General features: G+C 38.2%; 2 protein-coding genes across 2 annotated transcripts; both read right to left on the bottom strand.

Moving 5' to 3' along the window:
- Positions 1-4,915: 4,915 nt before the first annotated feature.
- On the bottom strand, positions 4,916-5,842 carry LOC118628148 (olfactory receptor 140-like). Its single transcript, XM_036258916.1, has one exon. The coding sequence runs from the start codon at positions 5,840-5,842 to the stop codon at positions 4,916-4,918; it is 927 nt and encodes a 308-aa protein (XP_036114809.1).
- A 13,495-nt stretch (positions 5,843-19,337) lies between these two features.
- On the bottom strand, positions 19,338-20,336 carry LOC118628660 (olfactory receptor 4A15-like). Its single transcript, XM_036259605.1, has one exon. The coding sequence runs from the start codon at positions 20,289-20,291 to the stop codon at positions 19,338-19,340; it is 954 nt and encodes a 317-aa protein (XP_036115498.1). The 5' UTR covers positions 20,292-20,336.
- Between the last annotated feature and the right edge of the window lie 7,109 nt (positions 20,337-27,445).

The following is a 27,445-nucleotide window of genomic DNA, read 5'->3' as shown; positions in this document are numbered from 1 at the left end:
TCATACACCTGGCGGGAAGAGGGCGATCTTCAAATGGCACAGAATCTCAAAGTGTGCAGACTTGCATCATTCCAACAGCATCCCTTTGAGGCTGCATCTCTACTGACTGAGGAGCTAAACACTGTACCAGTGAATTCCCATCCACCCCTACAATGATCTCTTTTTCCCAGAAGCAGAGTTCATTGGAGCCAGGCCAAGCTGATGTTTCACAAACACAAAACCAGATTATGGTATCAACCATGCAATTATTTCTTCCACAGCTATGCTTTCTTCTTTAGTAACAGAATAGACACACAATGATTCATCTACCTGACAATATAGATGAAGAAAAGTCAATATGACTTATTCGTGTCTACCTAGCAAGTATACCAGGACCAAATTTTTATATCACCTGGTCTGTGTTCTCTTCACCTTTTAAGACTATTATTAAAAATTGTGTCACTACTGCCCTGGCCAGTTTTGCTCAGTGGTTAGAGCGTCGGCCTGCGGTCCGGAGAGATCCGGGTTCAGTTCCCACTAAGGGCACGTACCTCGGTTGCAGTTTGTCCCCAGCCCTGGTTGGTCGTGCGGGTGGCAGCCACTTGATGTGTCCCTTTACGTCGATATTTCTCTCACTCTCTCTCCCTTCCTCTCTCTCCCTCCCACTCTATCTGTACAAAAAATGGAAAAATATCCTTGGGTGAGGATAAAAAAAAAAAAATTGTGTCACTACTAACTGCAGGACGGTTGCCATTATTCAGGATTTTAAAATGGACCTCAGCCAGAAAAAAGTAAAGGCTAAATTCTTTCTCACATCATAACAATTAGTATTCTCAAATAACATGTTTTCAAAATAGAAATCTGGTGTTGTAACTTTTGTTTTTTGTGGGGGTTTTTTTTCCATCTTCAATAGTAAAGATCATCAATAGCCTGCATTTACAATATATTTCACAGATTACAAATGGTTTGTTAACATATTTGACCATACACCCTTGGAAGTCTCCTGAGAAGGAGTCTGTCAATCTTACCAGATATGATCCTTATAGGTGACGGGCCAACCCGTCACTTTGTAACATTCTACAGTTACTCCATGCTCTTACCTAACCATTTAGATATGGGTAAAGGCAGTGTGTTCCTCAGTCTTATTTTCATTATTGTCACTGTAAGGTGACGTTTTAGACATCTGTCCCCTTAATCACTTCCCTCTAAAATTTTAATATCCCAGATATACTACCTATGTATGCACGTTAGATATATCTGTGCTTTACATATAAAAACAATCAGAGCCCTGGCCAGGTGTCTCAATTGGTTGGAGCATCGTCCCATATACCAAGAGGTTGAGAGTTTGATCCCCATTCAGGGCACATGCGTAGGTAGCAGGTTCAATCCCCCATCAGGGTGCGTACAGGAGGCAATTGATGGGTGGATGTCACATCAATGTCTCTCTCTCCATTCCTCTCTCTCTAAAATCAACAAAAAATATATATCCTTGTGTGAGGATTAAAAAAACAAATAAGATGTTTTCATCTCCCAAGCAACCATTTTTACCTACTTGGGGGAGAAATTGTCCCCATTTCAAATGCATGTGTTAGAATAGCCTACTTGTTTTTTAAAAGGAAGACAGTGAGGTTATTTAAACTTAGACCTAACTAAAACTCTAGCTGTGCTGTCAACAACTACACAAATCTATATCTTATTCTTCTCTTCTGAATCGTCCTCTTAATAAAAATATTTTCATCATACTCATCTCTAACAAAATTAAATTTTTCATTTATTTGTTTCCATGTTTATTATCCATCTATCCTCACTGAAGTTTAATCTCCACACAAATACAACCCCTGTTTGTATTATTTACTATTGTATACCCAGCTCCCAGAATTCCCTGGCACACTAAAGGCAATAAACAGCATTGTTTGGATAAATGAAATAAGTCAAAATTTCCTAAACTTTATTGACCATGGAGCCATTTAGTAAGCAACAAATATGTTAACACAATATTAACACTATAGTGCTAATCAATATTAACAGTATGTGATAACAGTAGGAAAAGTCCTATAGAGACAACATTTAGCTCTTCAAGGTGTACCTCATTGATGTCCAAATAGCATCAGTCTCCTTGACGATCAAGTTTCTTATTATTCCTCCAAACATCTCTCTCACTTTTATGTCACTTTCTATAAAATTCACCCATTTAAATTTCATTTCTCAAGCTCATTACATCCCATGTTTCATGAGGCCCATGAAGGGAAATACATTATGGAAATGGGATCAGCAGATGACTTTTCCTTGACACAAGAGGAATTAGGACAGCACAAGTAACCTGGAAAGAAGAGATCAAGGGAAAGTTGAAAGGAAGAATGTAGCCCCCAAAATAAGGAAAGAAATCCTCAAAGACAATCTTCAAAATGTGGCCGGCGATCAGTTCTGTGTTTGGATATTTTCACATCATACTAGCAAGGAGTATTGTAAAGTCAGAGGAGTAGAGGCAGGGTCTGAAAGATGACTTTATTGCTTAGCTTTATTGAACCTCACTCTATTTATATATATATATATAAAATGGAGTAAATATTTATCTAATAAAACTTGTTTCTACATTAAGAGAGTTAAAGTATGGCCCAGCCAGTGTGGCTCATGGGATTGAGCATAGTCCCATGGACTGAGAGGTCCTGGTTCTATTCCCAGTCAGAGCATATGCCTGGGTTGTGGGCTCAATCTCCAGTAGGGGGCATGCAGGAGGCAGCCAATCAATCTATCTGTTTCACAAGAATGTTTCTATCTCTCTCTCCCTAACTCTTTCTCTAAAAAAGATCAAAAACATTTTTTAAGTATGTAAATAATGTAACAAAATGTTTGCCTTATACTTGGCCTTGGATAATAAATAGTTAGCTCACTCCCCTCACTTAATATTTTCACTGAATGAAAAGTCTAAATTACACACCAATAATAAACTATCAGAAAGAGAAACTAGTAATCCATTTACTATAGCAACAAAAAATATAAGATACTTAGGAATAAATTTAATCAAGGAGGTAAAAGATCTGTACTCAGAAAACTATAGAACATTGAAGACAGAAATTGAGGAAGATACAAATAAGTAGAAGCATATACCATGTTCATGGATAGGAAGAATTAACATCATTAAAATGTCCATACTGCTCTGACTGGTGTGGCACAGTTGGTTGGAGTGTGGTCCTGTATAATTCGAAAGATTGTAGGTTCAATTCCCAGTCAGGACATATACCTGGGTTGTGGGTTCGATCCCCATAAGACACTATCATTGACCTTAGTTTCCCTTTTCAAACCCTCCCCTTTGTCTTAGAGTAGAAATAACATTTACTCAATACTTTTCTTATCCTTACCCTTGGCTTACTCTCACCTCCTAACCATATATCCTTTAGTCTAGATTATGTAGAACTGTTTCTCACCAGCAATTGCAAACTTGACTATTTTTAATAGATTATGTGTTGATTATGTCCTCTTTCAGACCTAGACTTTGTGGGAAAAGGTTCTATTTTTTTTAATTTGAAACAGCCATGATAAGCTAAAACACCCAGTCACCCCAAAGAACAGGTGTACCATGCTCTGATATTACTATATGGTCAAATTATAGAAGAAATACCTTCAAATGACCAATGAGTTTGAGAAAGGGTTATATGTGAAAAGTAACATGAGCCAGAGTGTTATAGTGAGAATCTTTGCTTTATGAAGTATTATGTAGTCATGTAGAATGACCTGGTATTTTCCATGTACACAGAGGAGCATTACTGCTAAAATATATTGTTACATGTGAGATAAGACTACAACAAATTTGACATCCTCTTTCTTGAGGATAAAATAAATCTTTTAGACTGGAGATAAATATCTTATCTATAGACACAAAAGTACCACAGGCAACTGTGTTTTGTTTGAAAGATAATAGGACTGAGATTTGGAAGACTTGGATTCAAATTTTGTAGCTGAAACTCTTAGCTGTGTGGAGGAAAGTAAATGAGCAAACTTCCCTTGGCTGCATCTCTGTAAAATAAGGATGGTCATATTGGAACTGCCAATTTAGCACACGGATAAATCACCTAACTGATGTGAATATGTCTGATAGATGATAAAGCATGGATTTAATGTAAATATATGTATCACACCTCCAGAGCAACAGTTTTGGAAACTAACCATATGTTTTTCTGTTGAGATTAAATAAAAGAATGTTTACTGTTGTTATTACAACTAGCTCCTCAAGTCTTTGAAAGGAAAAAAAAAAAAAAAAAAACTTCCTTTATATACAAGAAAAACTGTGAGCCATAACAATATTTAAGAAAATAAGACCAAACTAAGAGTAATTTCAATTTTCTGGCTTAGCTTTTGTGCCAAAGAAAAAATGAGATAGGTTATGAATTATTATTTCTTCCTTTTGTGGGATCTCTCTTATTGCTTTTGGTATCTACATAGCGCCAAAAAAGAAAAAAAATGGGCAGTGATTCTCTCAGTCCCCAATGTCCCTTCCCCATACATTCTCTCTAAGAATTTCTATCCTCTTTCTGGCTTTACCACTAGCTAAGCAAAAATAAAAGAAGTCCTGAGAGCAAAGTCCTATGGAAAAGCCAATTTCATCCACGTAAATATGTATGAAGAATTTAGAAAAGTAGAAGTGAGACTCTGGAGAAAAACATACTCTAGAATCATCAAATTAGGGATTTATTATTGTTCTTTCCATTGCATATCCTGGATGTAGGCACATGAACATTGAGGCCTCAGAAAAATACATTAAAGTTATCTAAAGCACCTAGCAAAAGGTATAGCCATTATTACTCAAAAAATGTTCGTTTCTGGGCCTTTTTTTTTTCTATCAATGATATGCAAAATACAGTAATTTTCTTTCACAGTTTACAATCAATAAAATCCTCCCTATTTACATACATCATCATGTTCTTGGCATTTGAACAGCCTAAGTTACTCTCCTTTTCAACAAAGTCCTCATGGAATTTTTTACCTCTGTATTTCTCACTGTGTAAATGATAGGATTAAACATGGGAGTGAGGATTGCAAAGAACACAGTCACCAACTTGTCCACAGGGTAAGTGACCACAGGACGCATGTAGGTGAAAATGCAAGGCACAAAAAAGAGTACAACGACGGTAAAGTGGGAACCACATGTAGAAAGGGCTTTGCGCCGCCCTTCAGAGCCATGGGATTTCAGGGAGCTCAGGATGACTATGTAGGAGAGGAGCAGCATGAAAAAAATAAGCAAGCACATGGCCCCACTGTTGGCTGCCACTACCATCCCGAGCCTATAGGTGTCGCTGCAGGCAAGTTTCAGCAGCGGGAAGAGATCGCACATGAAGTGGTCAATGACGTTGGGACCACAAAAGGGCAAGTTGACCATGAAAAGAATCTGCACAGTGGCATGCAGTATCCCCCCGATCCAGGCCACCATCACCAGGAGGCGGCAGAACCCCTGTCGCATGATGGTCATGTAGTGAAGGGGCTTGCAGATAGCCACATAGCGGTCATAGGCCATGACAATGAGGAGGATGATCTCTGATCCTCCCAGGAAGTGCTCGACGAAGAGTTGAGTCAGGCAGTTACCCAAGGAGATGGTTCTCCTCTGGTACAGCAGGTCGATGATCATTTTGGGGGTGGTAACAGAGGTGTAGGAGGCATCTATGAAGGACAAGTAAGTGAGAAAGAAGTACATGGGAGCTGAAAGTGTGGGGCTGAGTGATATGGTAATGACAATGAGCAGATTGGCCAGCACAGTAAATAGAAAAATAAACAAAAAGACAATGATGAGTATTTTCTGCAAGTGTGGATTCTGTGTGAGTCCCAAGAGAACAAATTCAGTCACATTGTTAGGACGTGTATGGTGATCCATTCATAAATTACCTATAAAGAGATAAAGAATGATAACTGTTAATCATGCAGGACTGTAGTCTGAATTTCATAGTACAGAAATAGGATAGTCACTGTGAGTATGAAGCATGTCCTTGGCATCCCCCAACCCACTAATTGTTTCCATTTTTCTCATCTCCTCCATAATGTTCTCCATCTCTTCAGACAACTAGTACCTGTCACCTAAAAAATATCTTTAGGGCAGCATTTGATGTGTAATTTACTGAGAAAATACTGGGCTATATACATGAGATCTCGATTCTCCTCTGGTTCCAACTCAATGTGACTTTGCTAAGTCAGTTTGGTGCCCCCCATGCTTCCCAGCCTTCCTCTGTGTCTGTGAGCTTACAAATTGTAAACTGTAAAGTGCTGCACACAAGTAAAGAGTTATTTCCTCTCCTAGAGTTTATATTTGAACCCACAGCTCTAATTATGAGAAGAAAGACATGGCCAATAAGCATCTATCATAAGCAGACAGTTTAGGGGAATGTATAAGTGGTTGGAAGATACACCCTCCCTGGTACCTACAATTACACATATTCTATTCATGTTCATTTCCTCATTAGTCTAGTATAGTGTCTGGTATGATGTCTGCAGTGGCCGGCACCTATTGGGTGATGAACAGCTGGTCCGTAAATTACCAGCTGCTTTCATCCCTGTGTGTAAGAATAAGCATGTTCTCCCAGCCCATACACCTAGGAGTTCAAATGCTCTCATTCTCTCACTCTGTTTATCATAACTCTGTACTTTATGATAAATATAAATAAGCTTTTGAAAGAAAGCTGCAGTCCAGTTTAATCGTTTCTGACACATTTTACAAAGTAAGTATGAAAATATCAATTGCCTCTAGGAAGGAGTATATTACTGGGTGATTTTACCTTCAAGATAATTATAGTGTTTGTTAATTAATATTTTATTCTTTAAAACTCTGTTCTATGCCCAGCTAGTGTGAATCAATGGCTAAGCATCAACCTATGCGCCAAGAGGTTGCTGGTTCAATTCCCGGTCAGGGCGCATGCCCAGGTTGTGGGCCCGATCCCCATTGAGGAGCATGCAGGAGGCAGCCAAGTAGTATTCTCTCTCATTGATGTTTCTATCTCTCTCTCCTTCTCCCATTCTCTCCCGTTCTAAACTCAATAAAAGAAAAAAATTAAAACTCTGTTCTATATACAATTTTAACATAGTCACAATCAGTAAATTGACAGCTTCAGTAGACTGGAATACAAAACAACTCTTGGCCCAGCCAGTGTGGCTCACTGGTTGAGTGTCGACCCAGGAACCAAGAGGTCACAGGTTTGATTCCCAGTGAGGGCACATGCCCAGGTTGTGGGTCCAATCCCCAGCGGGGGGCATACAGGAGGCAGCAAATCGATGTTCTCTCTCATCAATGTTTCTATCTCTCTCCCTCTCCCTTCCTCTCTCTCTAAAATCAATAAAGAAAAATAAATAAATACACGCTTAGACAGGTATTCAATACATGAGGATCTATCAAGCAAAGGAAGCCCTTATTTTCAAAATTGAAAAAACAAAAACAGAAATTTAATGTATAGAACAAAAATACTCTGCTAGTATTTTTATAAAACAGATAAAGTATTATACATCTATACACTCAGAAACACATATTAAACCTATTATATACTGTAAGTACCTACTACACATTTACTCATTCAACAAATATTTATTGGACAATTACTATGTATATATTAATTATGTTTGTCAACATAAAATCATAAAAAGTGTCCCTGTTACATGCCTTTAGTAATCCCTGCCAACATTTTATTACCAAACAGCAGCAGAATATCCATCCATGAAATGACTGATTCCCCCCTGACTCCTTTAAGTTTCTGCTATATTTGTTCTCATGCCTTCTTCTCCCATCCTTCCATACATCCATCCTCTATCACCCCTGGTTATAATTAGTAACCTCATTAGGAATAGAATGAGGAAATTTGGGGATATAAATTTCCCAAAAGAAAGAAAGGAGGAAATATAAATATAATAAAATGTATTCTGTCAAAAATATATTTTTTGCTTTTAAAAGTAGACGGATAAAGAGCTTTATTTTTAAGTTACCCCAAATGAAAATCTGATGTATATGTGAAAACAAAGTGCAGCAGCTTCACTGAATCCCTTATTCTGAGGTGGACTCCCCCAACAGGTAAGAAAAGCATATAGTGCACATAGCAAAAATAAGATTTAATAAAAGCGGTTTAGAAATAACTATGAAGAAATATAAATTACTTTGTTTTCTTTGACTCTATAATATTCTTTCTAGAAATAAACCCTAAAGGAAAATATTTTTAAAAGAAAAATCATTAGGTACAAATACGTTCAACATAATTATTAAGAGCTGTGCAGTTAGAAACTGCATAGCATGTCCAACATTAGAGAAATGAATAAGTAAAATATAGTGCATCTCTTTGAATAACATGGTTTTTAACAGAGATGTTTTTTAAAACTGTACAGAATTATAGGAAAATTCTTAGGTTATAATATTAAGTGGGGGAAAATTTGGATGAAATTTTGAATATATAATGTGATTCTAATTAATTTAAATATATATCAAATTTTTTAAATATCTCAAAATATTTTTATTAACTTTATTGGGGTGACATTGGTTAATAGGACCATCTAGGTTTCAGGTATGGATTTCTATGTTACAAGATCTGTATATTGCACTTATGTGCTTACCACCAAAGGCAAATCATCTTCTGTCACCATATATTAGGCCTCTTTCACCCTCCACCCCCACTTGAAATATTTTTACTTCTAAATTATATCTTTCTTGATGCCTGGCATGCTGAAAGAGAGATGTAAACCTCATATTGGTAGGTATAGTGGTGCTTATATGATTTCTAAGATCCATTCAAACCTGGAATTCTATAATTATGTAATTTGAAGGGGGCAGGGGGAGTCTCACCTATGAACTTCTCTGACAACTCCGTGGCCACAGCATCAAGCAGCTGTCGGTTCATCAAAAATGAAGTAAAGATGTAAGTTTAAAAATGCCTATTAGGCCCTGGCCAGTTTGGCTCAGCAGTTAGAGCATCCGCTGTGAACCAAAGGGTCCAGGTTTGATTTCCAGTTAAGGGCATGTACCTGGGTTGCAAGTTTGAGTCCCAGCCCTGGTCAGCGTCATGCAGGAGGCAACCAATCGATGTGTCTCTCTCACATCGATGTTTCTCTCTCCCTCCCCCTCTTCCCCTCTATCTAAAAAAAAAAAATCAACGGAAAAAATATCCTTAGGTGAAGATTAACAAAAAAATAAAGATAAATGCCAACTAGCTCAGCTACAGTAAATGTGTTTGTTGGCTTATAGATGGCATCTTTGGATAAGGCCTTCCCCTGGAGCCTTACAGGCGAGCTATCACACATCTTGTTTGTAGGCAAATTCTGTGACGTTTCTTAACTGAGGCTAATTAGACCTCATGGGTATTTCACCATCATTAGCAGATCTTGCCAACAACCCAATTATTTCACATAACTTAACTGAACTTCAAGAACTTCGATAGTATTCATCTTTAATGTTTAACTCCCTCCTTAAGTCTACATGAAGACAAAATGCCATGACAAAAGGAAAAAAAATGGCCACTTATGAATTTGGACATTGGATAACAATACACTTAATATAGAGTGTCTATGTTTGGTATTGTATAAATTAAACATTTTTGTGGGTAACTATCTGATTAAATTTTTTCCTTGTAATAGTTTAGTTTTTTAACTGACTTACCATTCATGATGACCATAATTTTTAAATATTGTGAATATAAATTCAACTGAATTTTTTGATGGACTTCATGTGGATGTGAAAAGAGAAAAGAAAAAATTATTCTCAAGTGTTTGGGAATACATCACCTGAAGACAATGTTGTCATTTACTGAGACAATTTTAAGTGTAGAAGCCAACATTTGCTTGGGTACTTATCAAGTGCAAGGACATTTGACCCTTATATCAACATTGAGTCAGACACTATTATCATCCTTATTTAACAGATGAAATAACTAAGACTCAGAGAGAATAAGGAAGCTGTTCGATGTAGTCAGGAAGCTGTGACCATTGCCTTACACTGAAGTAAAGAACAAAAGTAATTCCATAAAACCAATTGAACCTCACAGACTGACAATCCCCAGAAGAGGGGGTGGTGGGGGAGAGATAAACCACAGAACTTATATGCATGTGTGCATGAACAATGGACATGGACAACAAAGCTGGGCAGGGCAGGGAGGGAGGGGGAGGGGTAATCAGTGGGGGGGAAGGAGAAACATCTGTAACAAAAATAAATTAATAAAAATAATAATAATAAGGATACTATTAAAAAAAAAAACAATTGAACCTCTGAACCTCTTGACTAGTTACTATAAAATGAAAATAATTGGCTCAAAGAATGGCTGTGAGAGTGAAGAGTCTACTAGCTCAGTATCTGGCACATGGTAGATACAAAAGAGGTAGCTGCCCATATCAGCTATTTTAATTCTTATTGGAAAATTTTTAAGTGTAGGTTATCATTACTGAGTGTGAAAATGGATGACATTTAACCATGACTATTAAAACTGTGCTCTATGTGGCTGTATCTGTGCCACCCAAATCAATAAATTGTTTAAAAGAATGAGAACATGTTGTCTATCATTTAACTGCATGACTTTTATCCACACAGTACAAGTGTTTACCAAAATGACTATTTGTAAGCTACGTAATATACATACACACACAACACACTCCACACACATCAGAATTATTAGTTAGTTTTGGCATTAGGCAGATAGAAACAGTGTTTGTTGCACAGGATTATAGTTTTAACATGAATGTTAAATATAATATTCTGAGATAAAGAAATAGATTTATGGGATTCCAAAATGGCAGCAGAGTGAATGGAAGCTACACAGACCATCTACCAGGACCAAACTGGAATTACAATTAAAATTTAAAAATCGTCAGGAAAAAGCAACACAAAAACACCTGGAGACAAAAAAGGGACACTAAACTGAGCCTGGAAGGAACTACAGAGGTGCAAGAGGGCACACTGGGAGCCCAAGAACAGCACCTATTTCAGTTGTGAGCAGCTCACTTGGGTTTAACATCCCAAGCTTGCTCCACAGTGCAGAGGGCAGGGACAGAGCACTAAATTAACTACAACCACTCACCTTGGGCTCCAGCAGAGGGAGAGTGGACTTGACTGGAACTGTATGGAGACTTGGGAGCTTGGAGAGCTGGAAGGGCAATGAGAGTGTTTTGCTGAATCACTCCCTCACAGGACAGTAGCCATCTTACTCAAAGATCACTTTCCCAAAGTCCCAGGGAAAAGCAACAGCTCCTCCCTCAGAAATTTAACACCACCTGGCCAGGCCAGAGAAATGCAAATTGAGGCTCATTAACAGCCAGCAAGCATCTGCCCCACCCTCTGGAAATCCTCTTACCCTGAACACCTGGAGGAGTTTTCATTCAGTTGAGGGCTACAACCCAAGGCTTATCAAGTAACTGAGACTAATAGCCTCCAGGCATAAAGCTAAAGGATAACTTTAGCTTTCCTGGGCTTGCAAGTCTACCCAGGAAAGTAAGACTTAACAGTGACGTTTAACATGGGTCCTCCCATACTCATCCAAACCCAGTAGAGGGACCCACAATCAGTGGAACACCAACACCCACAGAGAAAATTTGGCAGGCTCCAAAGCCAACTGAGACAGCCCAAATGGTGAAAAAAGAAACAAATCCCAACTGAAAGAACAAGAGAATTCTACTGAAGATGAGAGAAAAGAAATGCAGTTAAGCAAGTTATCAAAGGTAAAGTTCAGAGTAATGATAATGAGGAAGCTCAAAAGCATGAATAAAGAACTCAACAGCATAAGTAAAGATATAGAAACATTGATTATCAACCAATTGGAAATAAATAATGACATAGCAGAAATAAAGAACACATGGAAAAATAACTAGCAGAGTAGAAGAAGCTGAGGACCGGATCAGTGAATTAGAAGATAGGGTAGAAAAAAATCACCAAATCAGAAAACCAAAAAGAAAAAAAATTTAAAAACGAGAAGACAGCTTAAGAAAACTGTGGAATAGCCTAACATGTAACAAAATCTACATCACAGTAGTTCCAGAAGAAGAAGAAAATGAGCAAGGGTTAGAGAATATATTTGAAGAAATAGTGACAGAAAACATTCCTAACTTGGTAAAGGAAAAAGGCATTCAAGTTCAAGAAGCACAGAGAGCCCCAATTAAGAAGAACCCAAACAGGCACACACCAAAACACATAATAATTAAAATTCCAAAAATTAAAGACAAAGAGAGAATACTAAAGGCAGAAAGAGATAAGCAACAAGTTATCTACAAAGGAACCCCCATACTGCTATGAACTGACTTCTCAACAAAAACACTACAAGCCAGAAGGGAATGGCATGAAGTAATCAAGGTCATGAAAAACAAGGATCTGAATCCAAGACTACTCTACCCAGCAAGGCTATCATTCAAAATAGAAGATGAAATAAAGAGTTTCCCAGGCAAAAAAAAAAAAAAAAAAAAAAGGCTTAGAGAATATATTAGCACCAAACCAGCACTGCAAGAAATATTAAAAGGGCAGCTATAATTAGTAGAAGAAATAAGAAGAAAAATAGAACTACAATACACAAAAATGGCACTAAATAAGTACATATCAATAATCACCTTAAATGTAAATGAATTGAATGCTCCCATCAAAAGACATAGAGTAGCTGATTGGGAAAGCATGACTCATTTATACGTTGTTTACAAGAGACCCACCTCACAACAAAAGACTCACATAGGTTGAAAGTGACGGGATGGAAAAAAATATTCCAAGAAACCACAAAGGAAAAAAGGTTGAGGTAGCAACACTCATATCTGATAAAACAAACTTCAAAATGAAGGCCATAACTAGAGAAAAATAAGGTCGCTACATGATATTAGAAGGATCTATCCAAAAGGCAGATATAACCTTGGTAAACATATATCCACCCAATATAGGAGCACCACAATATATTTTAAAACTTCTGGAGGACTTCAAAGGAGAAAACGACAGCAATGCAATCATACCAGAAGACTTCAACACCCCACTGACATCACTGTATGGATCCTCTAAACAAAAATTAGCAAGGAAACAGAGACTCTAAATGAAGCACTAGACCAAATGGATCTCAAGTACACATGAGACATTCTCAAAGACAGACCACATGTTAGGACACAAACTAAGTCTCTACAAATTCAAGAAGACTGAAATCATATCAAGCATCTTCTCAGATCACAATGGCACGAAACTAGAAATCAATTACAACAAAAAATAAATAGCATGTTATTAAACAATGAATGGGTTACCGAGGAGATCAAGGAAGAAATGTAAAACTTCCTGGAAACCAATGAAAATGAACACACAACAACACAAAATCTATGGGATACAGTGAAAGCAGTCCTGAGCGGGAAGTTCATAGCATTACAGGCCTATCTCAAGAAACAACAAAAATTTCTAATTGACTATCTAACCTCACAACTTAAAGAACTAGAAAATAAACAAAAAGAAAAGGCAAGAGCAAGTAGAAGAAAAGAAATAGTAAAGGTCAAGGCAAAAATAAATGACATAGAGACCAAAAAAAAAAATTTTTTTCAAAAGATCAATGAAATAAAGAGCTGGTTCTTTGAAAAGATAAACAAGATTAATGGACCCTTAGGGAAACTCACCAAGAAACAAAGAGAGAAGACCCAAACAAACAAAATCAGAAACAAAAGAGAAGTAACAACTGACACCACAGAAATACAAAGGATCATTAACAAATATTATAAACAATTATATGGCAATAAATTGGACAATTTAAGCAAATTGGACAAATTTCTAGAAACGCATAGTCTCCCAAAACTGAACTGGGAAGAGATAGAAAACAAACACACCAACAACAACTAAGAAAATTGAAGAGGTAATCAAGAATTTCCCAGCAAACAAAAGCCTGGGCCCAGACAGCTTCACGGGGGTTTTACTGAACATTCAAAGAAGAACTAACACCCATTCTCCTCAAACTATTCCAAAAAATTCAAAAGGAAGGAAGACTTCCAAACGTGTTTTATGAAGCCAGCATAATTCTAATTCGAAAATCAGATAAAGACACTACAAAGAAAGAAAAGTACAGACCAATATCCCTGATGAACATAGATACCAAAATCCTTAACAAAATATTAGCAAACCAGTTCAGCAATACATTAAAAAAATTATTCACCATGACCAAGTGGGATTCACCCCAGGGATGCAAGGCTGGTACAATATTTGCAAATCAATAAATGTGATACACCACATAAAAAAATAAAAGATAAAAATCATATGATCATATCAATAGATGCTGAAAAAGCATTCGACAAAATCCAACACCCATTTCTGATAAAAATGCTCAGCAATTTGGGAACAGAGGGATCATATCTTGACATAATAAAGGCCATATATGAAAGGCCTATAGCCAACATCATACTTAATGAACAAAAACTGAAAAACATTTCCCTTAAGAACAAGAACAAGACAAGGATGCCCACTTTCACCATTTTTATTTAACATAGTACTGGAATTTTTAGCCACAGCAATCAGACATGAAGAAAAAATAAATTGGAAAGGAGGAAGTGAAACTGTCAGTATTTGCAGATGACATGATATTGTACATAGAAAATCCTAAAGACTCCATCAAAAATCTATTAGATTTAATAAACAAATGTGGCAAGTAGCAGGATACAAAATTAACATCAAGAAATTGATGGCATTCTTATACACCAATAATAAACTCACAGAAAGAGAAACTAAAAAGACAATCTTTACCATTGCGGCAAAAAATATTAAGATATCTAGGAATAAACAAGAGAAGTAAAGGACCTATTTGCAGAAAACTACAGGATATTGAAAAAAAATAAATAGAAGAAGATATAAAAAAAAAAAAATGGAAGCATATACCTTGTTCATGGATTGGAAAAACTGACAGCATTAAAATGTCCATACTACCCAAAGCAATCTATAGATTCAATGCAATCTTCATTAAAATACCAATGACATAATTCACAGAACTAGAACAAATACTTCAAAAGTTTATATGGAACCAAAAAAGACCCCAAATAGCCACAGCAATCTTGAAAAAGAAAAACAAAGTAGGATGGATCACAATACCAGATATCAGGTTTTACTACAAAGCCACTGTAATCAAAACAGCCTGGTACTGGCACAAGAACAGGCATATAGATCAATGGAACAGAACAGGAAACCCGGAAATTGACCCAAGACATTATGCTCAATTAATATTTGACAAAGGTGGCAAGAGCATACAATGGAGTAAGACGGCACCTTTAATAAATGGTGTTCAGCCCTGGCCAATTTGGCTCAGCAATTAGAGTGTCAGCCTGCAAATCAGAGAGGCCCAGGTTTGGCTCCCACTAAAGGCATATACCTCAATTGCAGTTTGTCCCTGGCCCCAGTTGGGGTCATGTGGGTGGCAACCACTTGATGTGTCACTCTCACATCGATGTTTCTCTCTCTCTCTTCCTCCCACTCTCCCTCCTGCTCTGTCTCAAGATAAATGCAAAGGTGTCCTCAGGTGAGGAAATAAATAAATACATACATACATACATACATACATAAATACTGTTGGGAAAACTGAACACCTACATGGAAAAAATGAAACTAGACCACCAACTTACACCATACACAAGAATAAACTCAAAAAGGATAAAAGATTTCAATGTGATTCATGAATCCATAAAAATCCTAGAAGAAAATGTAAGCAACAAAATTTCAGACATCATACACAGCAGAATTTTCACTGATACCACTCCTAAGGCAAGAGAAACAAGGAAAAAATGAACACATGAGACTACATCAAACTAAAAACCTTCTTCACAGCAAAAGAAACAATCATCAAAATGGAAAGGGAACCCACTGTATGGGTGAGCTTAATTGTCAACAATACATCAGATAAGGGGTTAATTTCCAAAATATACAGAGTACTCATATAACTCAACAAAAGGAAGACAAAGAACCCAATTAAAAAATGGGCAGAGGACCTCAATAAACACCTCTCCAAAAAGGACATACAAATGGCCAGGAGACATATGAAAAAATGCTCAATGTCACTAATCATCAGAGAGATACAATTAAAACAACTATGAGGTATCACCTCACACCTGCCAGAATGGCTGCCATCAAAATTATCAAACAAGTGCTGGTAAGGGTGTGGAAAAAAGGGGACTCTAGTACACTGCTGGTGGGAATGCAGAATGGTGCAGCTACTATGGAAAATAATATGGTGTTTCCTCAAAAGATTAAAAATTGATCTGCCATTTGACCCAGTGATCCCACTTCTAGGAATGTATCCTAAGAAGCCTGAAACACCAGTCAGAAAGAATATATGTACCCCTATGTTCATAGCAGCACTATTTACAATCGCTAAGATCTGGAAGCAGCCCAAGTGTCCATCAGCAGATGAGTGGATAAAAAACTATTGTACATATACACAATGGAACACTATGCAGCTGTAAGAAAGAGAGATCTCTTATCCTTTGAGACTACATGGAGGGACCTCGAAAGCATTATGCTAAGTGAAATGAGCCAATCAGAGAAAGACAAATACCACATGATCTCACTTATTTGTGGAATATAATGAACAAAGAAAGCTGATGAACAAAATAGACCCAGAGACATAGAAAGGAGTATGGTTCAGACTGACAAAACTCAGAGGAGGGGGACGAAGGGGATGGATGAGATAAACTAAAGAACGTATATGTATGTATAACCAGTGGATATAGACAACAATGCTGGGGGTGGGGGTGGGGGTGGGGGGCGGGATGAGGAAGAGAGTGTCTGAGGGGAAAAGGAGAAACATCTGTAACAAAAATAAATTAATAAAAATTGCACACAAATAAAGAAAGTAATAGAGTTATGTGCAAGTGCTGTTATTCGCCGATACTCTCCCCTTCAAGCTCATTTATTTCCACCTATTGCTCAGCACCATCCTTCTCCCACACAAAATGATCTCTACTTGTCCACTGCTCTTCCACTTCTTCTCATGTTTCTAGATTGTTTTCCCCTAGAGTTACCCTTTCACCTATAACAGTATATACTCGAGGATCAAGCAAAGTTTCTTTTCTCTGTGTTCCAGAACGTATTGCTTCAGTCCCTTCTGAAGAAAGATGGGTGGGAATAACCTGAGTAGCCTCTAGAGAGGCAGAGCTATCAAAGGCACCAGTATATGGAAAGATCGTAGTCTATGCCCATTGAGGATGCATGTAGTAAGATAGAAACTAGGGCGACTGTATTGCAAGAACTCTTTCAGCCTCCTTTTTATTCCTCAGGCTGAAAAATGAGGGTATATTGACAGGCAGTATCCCCAAAGATGAAATAAGGCAATCCAGTTTTTTCAAAAATCCAAATTGCAAATATGGTTGCTTTGGTCTCTAGCTTGCCCTTGCAATAATATCATCTAAACATTTTGGAGAATTAACAAAGAAGTTATCACATAATATATAGTTGCTGTATTATCACAACCAGGTAAAATCCACTCATTCCTTTTATGAAAATCACTCCCTTATTTCTCAGAACCCTTTATTTACTCACTCATCCATTGATTCATTTGCTTTACTGCCTAAACCTTCATTGTTTCCCATATTAATTCAATAACCATTTATTAGGCCCCCAATTTGTATGGAGGACTGGAATGGGTTCTACAAAGGACGCAGAGACATAGGCCTGCTCTTAAAGACCTCCTTGTCAACAGTATGAACAGCCAACATTCTAAGGAAAAAGAGAAAATTTTAACAGTGTCAGAGAGATGCACTCAAAGTATGTAGAGAGGCCACCTAACCAAATGCAGATGCCCAGGGCGGGGTAGCACTGGACCATGTCCTTGGGACCGACGTGCTGACAGGCACTTCAGTATTTTGTACTGAAGATAAAATGAACACTAGAGATTTCTATTCTAAATTCCTAATCATGAAAGAACCACCTGAGTTTCCTATCACTGCTGGAAGCAAAAGACTATTTCTTGTGTAGAGAAATTAAGAATTTGGAAGTATGAGGCTCCAATTATTTTCTGTATTTTATCAAGTAGGCGTATCTCAACTCTTGGAGAGAGAGAACTCCTTAAGTTTGATTGCTCTCAAATGTGATGCCAGATGCCACAACTTCTACCAATAACCATGATGTTTGCAGAAAATCAGAAATGCATTCATTATGTAAAATAATCTATTCCCAAAATGTTTAACATTTATTTAACATTTTAAAAGTGTAGCCAGAGAGGTAACTTAATGTAGGCAGACTCTGGAGCTTTACAGTGATATGAGTGACTTAAATATGTATTTGAACCATGGAAAAAGGCCAGTTAATCTAGATGTACAGAATGAGGTGAAACAATTTTATTTTCAGTCCAAAATTTAATCAGAATATACAAAATCAACCATATGCTACCATCATAGTGTGAAACTAACAAAGTTTGTTTCTATAAATTTATCCTTAGCTATGAACATGCTATTAAATTTTATTTTTTTAATTAAATTTATTGGGATGACATTGGTTAACAAAAGTATATAGGTATGAAGTGTACAATTATATAATACAGCATCTGTACATTGCATTGTGTACTCACCACACAAAGTTGAAACTTCTTCTGGCATCATGAACCCCTCCCCTAGCCATTACTCTCCCCCCAACCACTTTCCCCCTTCCCAGTATGGTAACCACCATACTGTTGTCTGTGTCTATGAGCTTTGTTTGTTTGTTTTTTGTTTGTTCATTTGTTGCTTTCTGTTTTATATCCCATGTAAGAGTGAAATCATATGGGTCTTGACTTTTTCTGTCTGACTTATTTCACTTAGCATGCTGTGAAATTTTAAAGTAATTAATTTGACCAAGACACTTATTTTCACTGTTAAATAAGCAACTTTTTAACAATCTGAATTTTTGATGTTTAAATTTTACTCTGCTGGACTAAAAGGGACCAAGTTTTAAGAGGTCACATGTCTAGCCCGGCTGGTGTGGCTCAGTGGTTGAGCATTGACCAATGCACCAAGAGGTCGCTGATTTGATTCCCCGTCAGGGCATATGCCCAGGCTGTGGGCCAAATCTCCAGTGGGGGGCATGCAGGAGGCGGTCAATCAATGTTCTCTCTCATTGATGTTTCTATCTCTCTCTCCCTCTCCCTTCCTCTCTCTAAAATCAATGAAGAAAAAACATTTTTTTAAAAAGAGGTCACATGTCTATGTAGCGCAGAGGTACCATACTCCACAAACAAGGACCTGAAATTAAACAAAATAAAAATGTCCTTTAAAGAAACTTAACATGGCATAATTATCTACATAAGGGATTAAATCTATGCAATTCTTTTGCCCTCTAAGTGTTATAGACAAAGATTAATACGTATGGCTGTTGCAGAATAATTAGGCTGAATAACTTAAAGGAATTATTTTAAATGTAATCACTGACAATGAAAGTATTCCTTTAATCTTTGAAAGAATAAACATCACATTCTGCATGAGGGACACAGCCCCCTTCCAACCAAGGCCACATAGTTTCTCCAAAGCTTCTTCATGGCATTTTTCATTTCTGCATTTCTCAGGGTGTAGATTAAGGGGTTCAACATGGGAGTTATGAAAGTTAAAACCACAGTCATGGATTTATCGATGGGAAAGGCGGAATTGGGCCTTGCATAAAGGAAGACACAAGGGACAAAGAATAAAAGGACGACGGTCATATGGGATGCACAGGTGTAAAAGGCTTTTCGTTTCCCTTCCAAACCATGTGTCTTAAGGGAGTGTACTATAACCCCATAGGAAAGCAGGAGAATGAATAAGGTGACGGTGCAGATTGCCCCTCCATTAGCTATCATAGAAAGTCCAAGGAGGTAGGTATTGGTGCAAGCAAGTTTCAATAAGGGATACATATCACATACAAAGTTGTCAATGACATTGGGGCCACAGAAAGGGAGCTGATAAATAAAGAGAAATTGAACCAATGAGTGCAGAAAGCCTCCAGTCCAGGCCGCCAACAGCATGTACACACATACTTGCTGATTCATGATGATCAAATAATGAAGAGGTTTACATATGGCTACATATCTGTCATAGGCCATCACCACCAGAAGAATAACTTCGGTACCAGCAAAGAAATGATCTATAAAGACTTGAGTCATACAAGCGTGGAAGGAAATAGTCTTTTTCTCATAGAGCAAGTCTACAATCATTTTGGGAGCAATGGCAGTAGAATAGACAGTATCTATAAATGATAAGTAAGCCAAAAAAAAGTACATGGGGGAACCCAGCGACGGGCTGTAGATGATGGTCACCATGATAAGCAGATTGCCCACTATCGTCACAATGTAGATGAGTAAGAATACAACAAATAGAGCTTTTTGCCCCTCCGGGCTTTGTGTGAGCCCCAGGAGAATAAACTCAGTGACATTGTTCCTACTTCCCATGTGTTCTTCTGTAGGTGTGGAACTCAGATGTCAGAGGCTGCAAAGAAATGGGCCAACAATGAATCTGAGAGGATCACAAGCTTAAGTAAAAAAGGGAGCGTCTTATCCAACAATGGTTGCTTCACAGGGCCTCACACAGAGTAACTCTTTAGAAAATGACAGTTGGGAGTCTCCTTCCACAATTACTCTATTCATTTGAACAAATGTCTTGCTTCCACTACAATCATGAGACTTCAGAATTCTAACCAGCAGGCACGAGTGCATGAATGTACCTGTGGGGATCTACTGAACAGCAGGAAAGCTGCTTTCTTCAGAGTATCTCTCACCAGGACTGAATTTTGACATCATATGATGTCCTTCTGAGATCCATCGTGAAAACAATCTCATCTCGAATACCTTTATTTATGTATTTACACAAAGTAATACCTAGTGTTGGAGCATAAAATTATAGGCTGACGTTGAGATAACTGTCTTTCTGAGTTACTTCACTATGAGCTCCAAAAATCAAGAAATAAGTCACCCACAGCAGTGAAAGAACCAAGCACATCATGAGTGCTCATCAAATGCTTATTAAACTTCATTTAATTGCACTGGATTTTAAAACTCATAAGAGAGCAACTGAGTAGAGATAAATGTATTAAATTCTTGCCAGCCAAGAAAGTATAATGAAAACTATGTTTTGTTTGAGAACACACACACACACACATACATATACACAAACTGAAATGACATTTATTGGAGGGGAAAAAATGGATAATACAACTCTAAGTTCATGGATACTACATAGACATTTTTCTTTTCCAATTTGTTTACAATTGATTATTTCTAACCATAGCTCACTTAGAAGGCCAAAATAAAGATTTTAGGTATAATCATGGTATAGTAGAAATAATTCTGTGCTGAAAATCTGGAGTAACTATTTGATTTTGTCTAGTCATCTTGGAAAAATTATGTCTCAACTCATAGCCTTATTAGAAAGGTTATACTCTTGCCCTAGTTGGTTTGGCTCAGCAGTTAGAGCATCAATCTGTGGGCCAGAGAGACCCTGGTTCGGTTCCCACTAAGGGCACGTACCTTGGTTGCAGTTTGTCCCTGGCCCTGGTTGGGTTGTGTGGGTGGCAGCCACTCGATGTGTCCCTTTCACATCGATGTTTCTCTCTCTCTTCCTCTCTTTCCCTCCTACTCTATCTGAACAAAAAACGAAAAAATGTCCTTGAGTGAGGATTAAAAAAAAAAAAAAAAAAAGGTTATACTCTTTCCAGATGTGTGCATTTCTGAATTTCTTGTCATTGAAACCTTTATCCTAAATGTCATGCTAACGCTATTGCTGGTAGACAATCTTTATGAATTAGTGTATGTTAAAGGTTATTTGATTATTAAAGTAATTAATCAATTAAAGAGGTTATTTAGTTCAGATTGTTAGTTCTTGGTTATCTGAGTCTGTGGGAATATAAGGCTTTCATTCTCATTGAGGAAAATAAATCACTTGCTGAGCCTTTCAGATATTATCCAGAGCCAATTTACATGTTGGCAGAATTATTTTAAGTGTGCTCTGTTTCAGTGTCTACATTTGTAGACCATCATTTGTGAAGGGCAGGAAATTATTCTAGATTTGTGCTTCTGGGCAAGCCAATTTGTACTTAAACATCAGAAGGAGAATAAAAGTATAGAGGAGAGAAAATAAGACATAACGGGAAAAAAGGCAGATAGAAACCAGCAAAGACCATAAGCTGAATGAAATGGGCTTTGAAATTGGTAAACAATTTGGTGGAGAGGGCCTGAATGAGTTGGGAATAGAATAATTTCAGATTTCCTGAGCTGTCAATCCAGAGGTGAACTGGAGCATAACTCAGCATCAGTACCAGGACTCACCTTGAAGAATCTTCATACTTTCAGATCAAAGAAAAATGAGAAAATCAGATTCTAAACTTTGAGATCTATCGATATGAGACTAGCTGCCTGAAGGTATTCCAGCTTCAGGACTTCTCGAAGTTCATCGAACATAATTAAGTAACTCCATCACCATTATAAAGCAACAGCTGCATTTATCATGGAAAGTAAGTATTCACAATTCATAGGACTTGTCTGGGCATCCAATCAACTTCCAGTAGGAGGGTCTGACACCCTCACCTGCTGAGGACTGACAAGTACTTACTTCTTTAGAGCTGTGCTCCCGCGATCATCTGTTGGGTCTGTCAGGATAGTAAACATATCTTAACTGTATCTCCAGAATTTTCTATTGTCCCTTACTCATTTTAAGTAAGCAATAAATATTTGAATATTAAAAATGTTCTTATGAGCATATAATTATTACTCTAAACTACTGAAAAGAATTTGACTCAAATGATATAAAATTCTACATTTGGTCAATATTGTGTTTTGTTAAAAAATATATATATCTGCAGCAAAAAGTTGTGAGATTCTTCAAATTTCTTAATGTTTTCAATGAGAACAAATAAATCATTAAGGAATGCTCAGCAACGTAAATCCATGGTAACTATCCCACAATGACAATTAAAACAAGATAAGTAGATCTGCACTGTGCCAAATTCAACAACATAAGACAGGAAAACAAACCACTTACATGGTATGCAAGGTATAAAATACTGGGAAACACTGTCGAACAGCAAGATATTAAAAAATAGAGACCCCAAAATTTTGAGTTTCAGTCCAGATCCTTTTAAAACATTGGATCACAACCCAAGCCTAAATATGTTTCTATTTAACTGTCTGTATGGTAAGACCTATTTCCCATGTAAGCAATAGCTTTTTTAAATGATTGCTCAATGACCAGAAAAAATGATGCAGCAAATATGTTGAGGTCCTAATAAACACCTAAGCAGCTCACCATGTTTTTTAATAAAGATATATCTTAAAGAAATATCATATTATTCTAGTCAGGTTCTTCATAGTAAAGGGGAAAAGCTACCTCCAAAGCCTGAATGTGGTTGTAACAAACAAAACAAAACAAAAGTGCCTGCAGTACTTTAATAAAATGCAGGTTATAATTTCTGGTTTGGATTTGGAGCCTCAGAATCGCCTCAGAATCTATACTAATCAGCTCTGTGACCTTGGGTAAATTACTCAACATCATCTGTGCAATGAGACTTATAATAGCACCTAACGTGTAGGGTGGTTTTAAGGATTAAACGGGACAATGCAAATAAAGCTCTCTGAAAATTGTCTGATAAATAATAAGCACTAAATAAATTCAAGATATTATTTACTTCGTTTCCTCGTGTAACTTTAGTGCCTCATATCTGCAATTAGTTTTACAGGAGTTTCCCCAAAGTCCACTCTCTTCTCTAATTATCCAAAGGAGTGTTCCCTGAGGGATGGATGGATTGACTGGGTCATTATTATCTATAATTATGGAAGCCACACTTTCTTCACAGTTTGCATTACTGCATGGAAATTCCCTTGGCTATCTTTCTCCATATCTCATTATCCTCTTTGAAATTTATCATTAAAAATAACCTGAGGCATCTTCTTCTTTATAAATTAAGAGGTCAACTGGGTGCATAATGCAATGTGTCTAGTTTCACTCACAATATTTTTAAGACCCAAAAGATGATAAAATATCCATGCAATTAATGGAAATAGAATTGGCATTTTCTTTAAGATTCTGTAGATCTCGTACCTTACATAATTCATAAATTCTATTTCCACAGACACTAAAATTCACTCTTGATTAAGGTCAATAAAGCTAACAAGTAGCTAAGTTTTTTTGAACTCATGTTTCCACATTGTAAGTTTGGAGCTTCCCTTTGTAATAAGTGACTATTGACTTATATATCAAAATGTTATTGGGGGTATACACACAAAGGAATGGGAATCAGAGACTCAAACAGATATGTGTGCACCAGTGTTCATTGCAACTTGATTTACAATAGCCAAAAGGTGGAAACAACCCAAATGTCTATCAAATACTGAATACATTAACACATTGTAGTGTATACAAAGAGTGGAATATTATTCAGCCTTTAAAAGGAAATTCTGGAAAAAGACAGAATGGCGGCGGAGTGAATGGAGCTACACAGATCATCTCCCAGGACCAAACTGGATTTACAACGAAAATAAAGGCAACTTGTCAGGAAGGGGCAACCGAAAGACACCTTGGAGGACCACTTAACCAGGGTCACCGACTCAATCCTGGTAGGCTTGCGAGGAGGCGAGAGGGGGCCTGGAGCCCACAGTCGGCAGAGGCCTGGGCGGGGACCAGGGGATTCCGCGGCAGGAAGTGGCTGCTAAACCCTCCGCGGCCAGCGCCAGGACAAGAAACTCCAAGGCAGGAAGTTGCTACTAAAGCCTCCGCTGACACCCTGCCCCAGTCCTGCAAACTCTCCTGTGGGAACTCTCCTGCCTCCCAAACCCTCGGCTGGGGCCCCACAGACTCGCTGGGGCCAGGGAACTCAGCGGTGGCGGCGGCAGGAAGTTGCTGCTAAAGCCTCTGTTGAGACCCCAGTCCTTCAAACCCTGCTGCCTCCCAAGCCCTTGGCTGGGCACACACTCCCTGAGGCCAGGGAACTCGGCAGCTGCGGCTGCTGCGGGAAGTTGCTGCTAAAGCCTCCCCTGTGACCCCGCCTGAGTCCTGCGAACCCTACTAACTGCTAAGCCCTCGGCTGGTGCCGCAAGGGCTGGCACGGACTGTCTCTGACCAGGGGACTCAACTGGACGCTCTGCGTGCTAAGCCCTCAACTGGTGCCACACAGACTCGAGGGGACCAGGGGACTCTGCTGGAAGCTGCAGCCACCCCGGCAGTATCCTGCTACTGCGGCTCAGTCCTGGGGATTCTGCTGAGTGCAAAACCCTCAGCTCGTGCCACAGCCTCGGCCGCCCTTGGCAGGAAGCTGCGCTCTTGGGTTAAAAGTCCCACGCGGCTCCACGACGCAGAGACTAGACAAAGGCTAAATTGGCAGCAGCCACTCACCTTGAGCTCCAGCAGAGGGAAGACAGACTGGACTGGAACTGTGTGGGGACACTAGGGTTTTGGAGGGTGCTAAGAGCTTTTGCTGAGTGCAGCCACACAAGGCTGTGGTCATTTTGCTCCTTCCCAGGGCCCTGGGGAGAGGCGAGGCAGAGGCCCCTCCCTCAGAGATTCAATCCCACCTGGTGGCCATCGAAATGCTACTTGAGGCCCATTAACAATCAGCAGCTGCCCCAACCTCAGGAAATCCTCTTACACTGAGCACCTGAGGGAGTTTTTCAGGCAACTCAGAAACCAAGGGTCTTCAGGTGACCTCTACTAATAGCCTCCAGGCAAAAAACAAACAAACAAACAAAAAAAAAAACAGCTAGAGGATAACTACCATTCCCTGGGCTAGCAACACTAACCAGAAAAGCGAAGACTTGAAGGTGGTGTTTAAAGTGGGTCCTCCCTGGCGCATCCAAACCCAGGAGAGGGAACCACAAACAGCAGAACACCAACACCCACAGGGTAAATTTGGCAGACTCCAGAGCCCACTGTGATAGCCAAAATGGTGAAAAACAGAAACAAAAGCCAAATGAAAGAACATGAGACCTCTACAGAAGATGAGATAAATGAGGTGCAGTTAAGCAAGTTAACAGAACTAGAATTCAGAGCCATGATGTTGCGGAAGCTCAACAGCATGTGTAAGGATATGAGCATCATGAGTAAAGACATAGAAATGTTGAAAATCAACCAGATGGAAATTAAAAACCAACAGGAAGAAATGAAGAATGACATATCAGAAATGAAAAACACATTGGAAGGCCTAAAAAGCAGAGTAGGGGAAGCTGAGGACCGGATCAGTGAATTAGAAGACAGGCTAGAAAAAATCAACCAATCAGAAAACCAAAAGGAAAAAAACAATTAAAAAACAGCAAGACAGCTTAAGAGAACTGTGGGACAACTGGAAACAGAATAATATTCGCATCATAGGAGTCCCTGAAGAAGAAGAAAATAAGCAAGGGTTAGAGAATATATTCAAAGAAATAGTGACAGAAAACTTCCCTAATTTGGTGAAGGAAGGAGGCATTCAAGTTCAAGAAGCACAGAGAGCCCCAAGTAAGAAGAACCCAAACAGGCCTACACCAAGACACATAGTAATCAAACTGCCAAAAATTAAAGACAAAGAGAGAATCCTAAAAGCAGCAAGAGATAAGCAACAGGTTACCTACAAAGGAAACCCCATAAGGCTCTCAGCTGACTTCTCACAAGAAACACTACAGGCAAAAAGGGAATGGCAAGAAGTAATCAAGGTCATGAAAAACAAGGATCTGAATCCAAGACTACTCTACCCAGCAAGGCTATCATTCAAAATAGAAGGTCAAATAAAGAGCTTCCCAGACAAAAAAAAAGGCTAAGGGAATACACTAGCACCAAACCAGCACTGCAAGAAATGTTAAAAGGACTGCTGTAATTACCAGGAGAAATAGGAAGAAAAATAGAACCACACTAAACAAAAATGGCAATAAATAAGTACATATCAATAATCACCTTAAATGTAAATGGACTGAATGCTCCCATAAAAAGACACAGAGTAGCTGATTGGATAAGAAAGCATGACTCATCTATATGTTGTTTACAAGAAACCGACCCACCCACCTCACAACAAAAGACTCACATAGATTGAAAGTGAAGGGATGGAAAAAAATCTTCCAAGCAAACGGAAAAGAAAAAAAAGCTGGGGTAGCAATACTCATATCTGATAAAATAGATTTCAGAATGAAGACCATAATTAGAGACAAAGAAGGTCACTACATAATATTGAAAGGATCTATCCAACAAGAAGATATAACCTTGATTAACATATATGCACCCAATATAGGAGCACCAAAATATATTAAAAATCTTCTGGAGGACTTCCAAGGAGAAATCGATAGCAATACAATCAGAGCAGGGGACTTCAACACCCTGTTGACATCGCTGGATAGATCCTCTAGACAAAAAATTAGCAAGGAAACAGAGACTCTAAATGAAGCACTAGACCAAATGGATTTAATAGATATCTACAGAGAACTACACCCCAAAACTACAGAATTCACATTCTTCTCAAGTGCACATGGGACATTCTCAAAGATAGACCACATGTTAGGGCACAAACTAAGTCTCTACAAGTTCAAGAAGATTGAAATTATATCAAGCATCTTCTCAGATCACAACGGCATGAAACTAGAAATCAATTGCAAGA

The sequence above is a fragment of the Molossus molossus genome, unplaced genomic scaffold (assembly GCF_014108415.1).
Source record: "Molossus molossus isolate mMolMol1 unplaced genomic scaffold, mMolMol1.p scaffold_m16_p_13, whole genome shotgun sequence".
In the NCBI taxonomy this organism is placed as follows: Eukaryota; Metazoa; Chordata; class Mammalia; order Chiroptera; family Molossidae; genus Molossus; species Molossus molossus.
The sequence above is the reverse complement of the archived record's forward strand: the minus strand, read 5'-3'. Positions and strand labels throughout refer to the sequence as shown.

Excerpts from the sequence above, each read along its gene's own strand:
- LOC118628148 (XM_036258916.1), bottom strand. The coding sequence starts at position 5,842 with ATGGATCACCATACACGTCCTAACAATGTGACTGAATTTGTTCTCTTG.
- LOC118628660 (XM_036259605.1), bottom strand. The coding sequence starts at position 20,291 with ATGGGAAGTAGGAACAATGTCACTGAGTTTATTCTCCTGGGGCTCACA.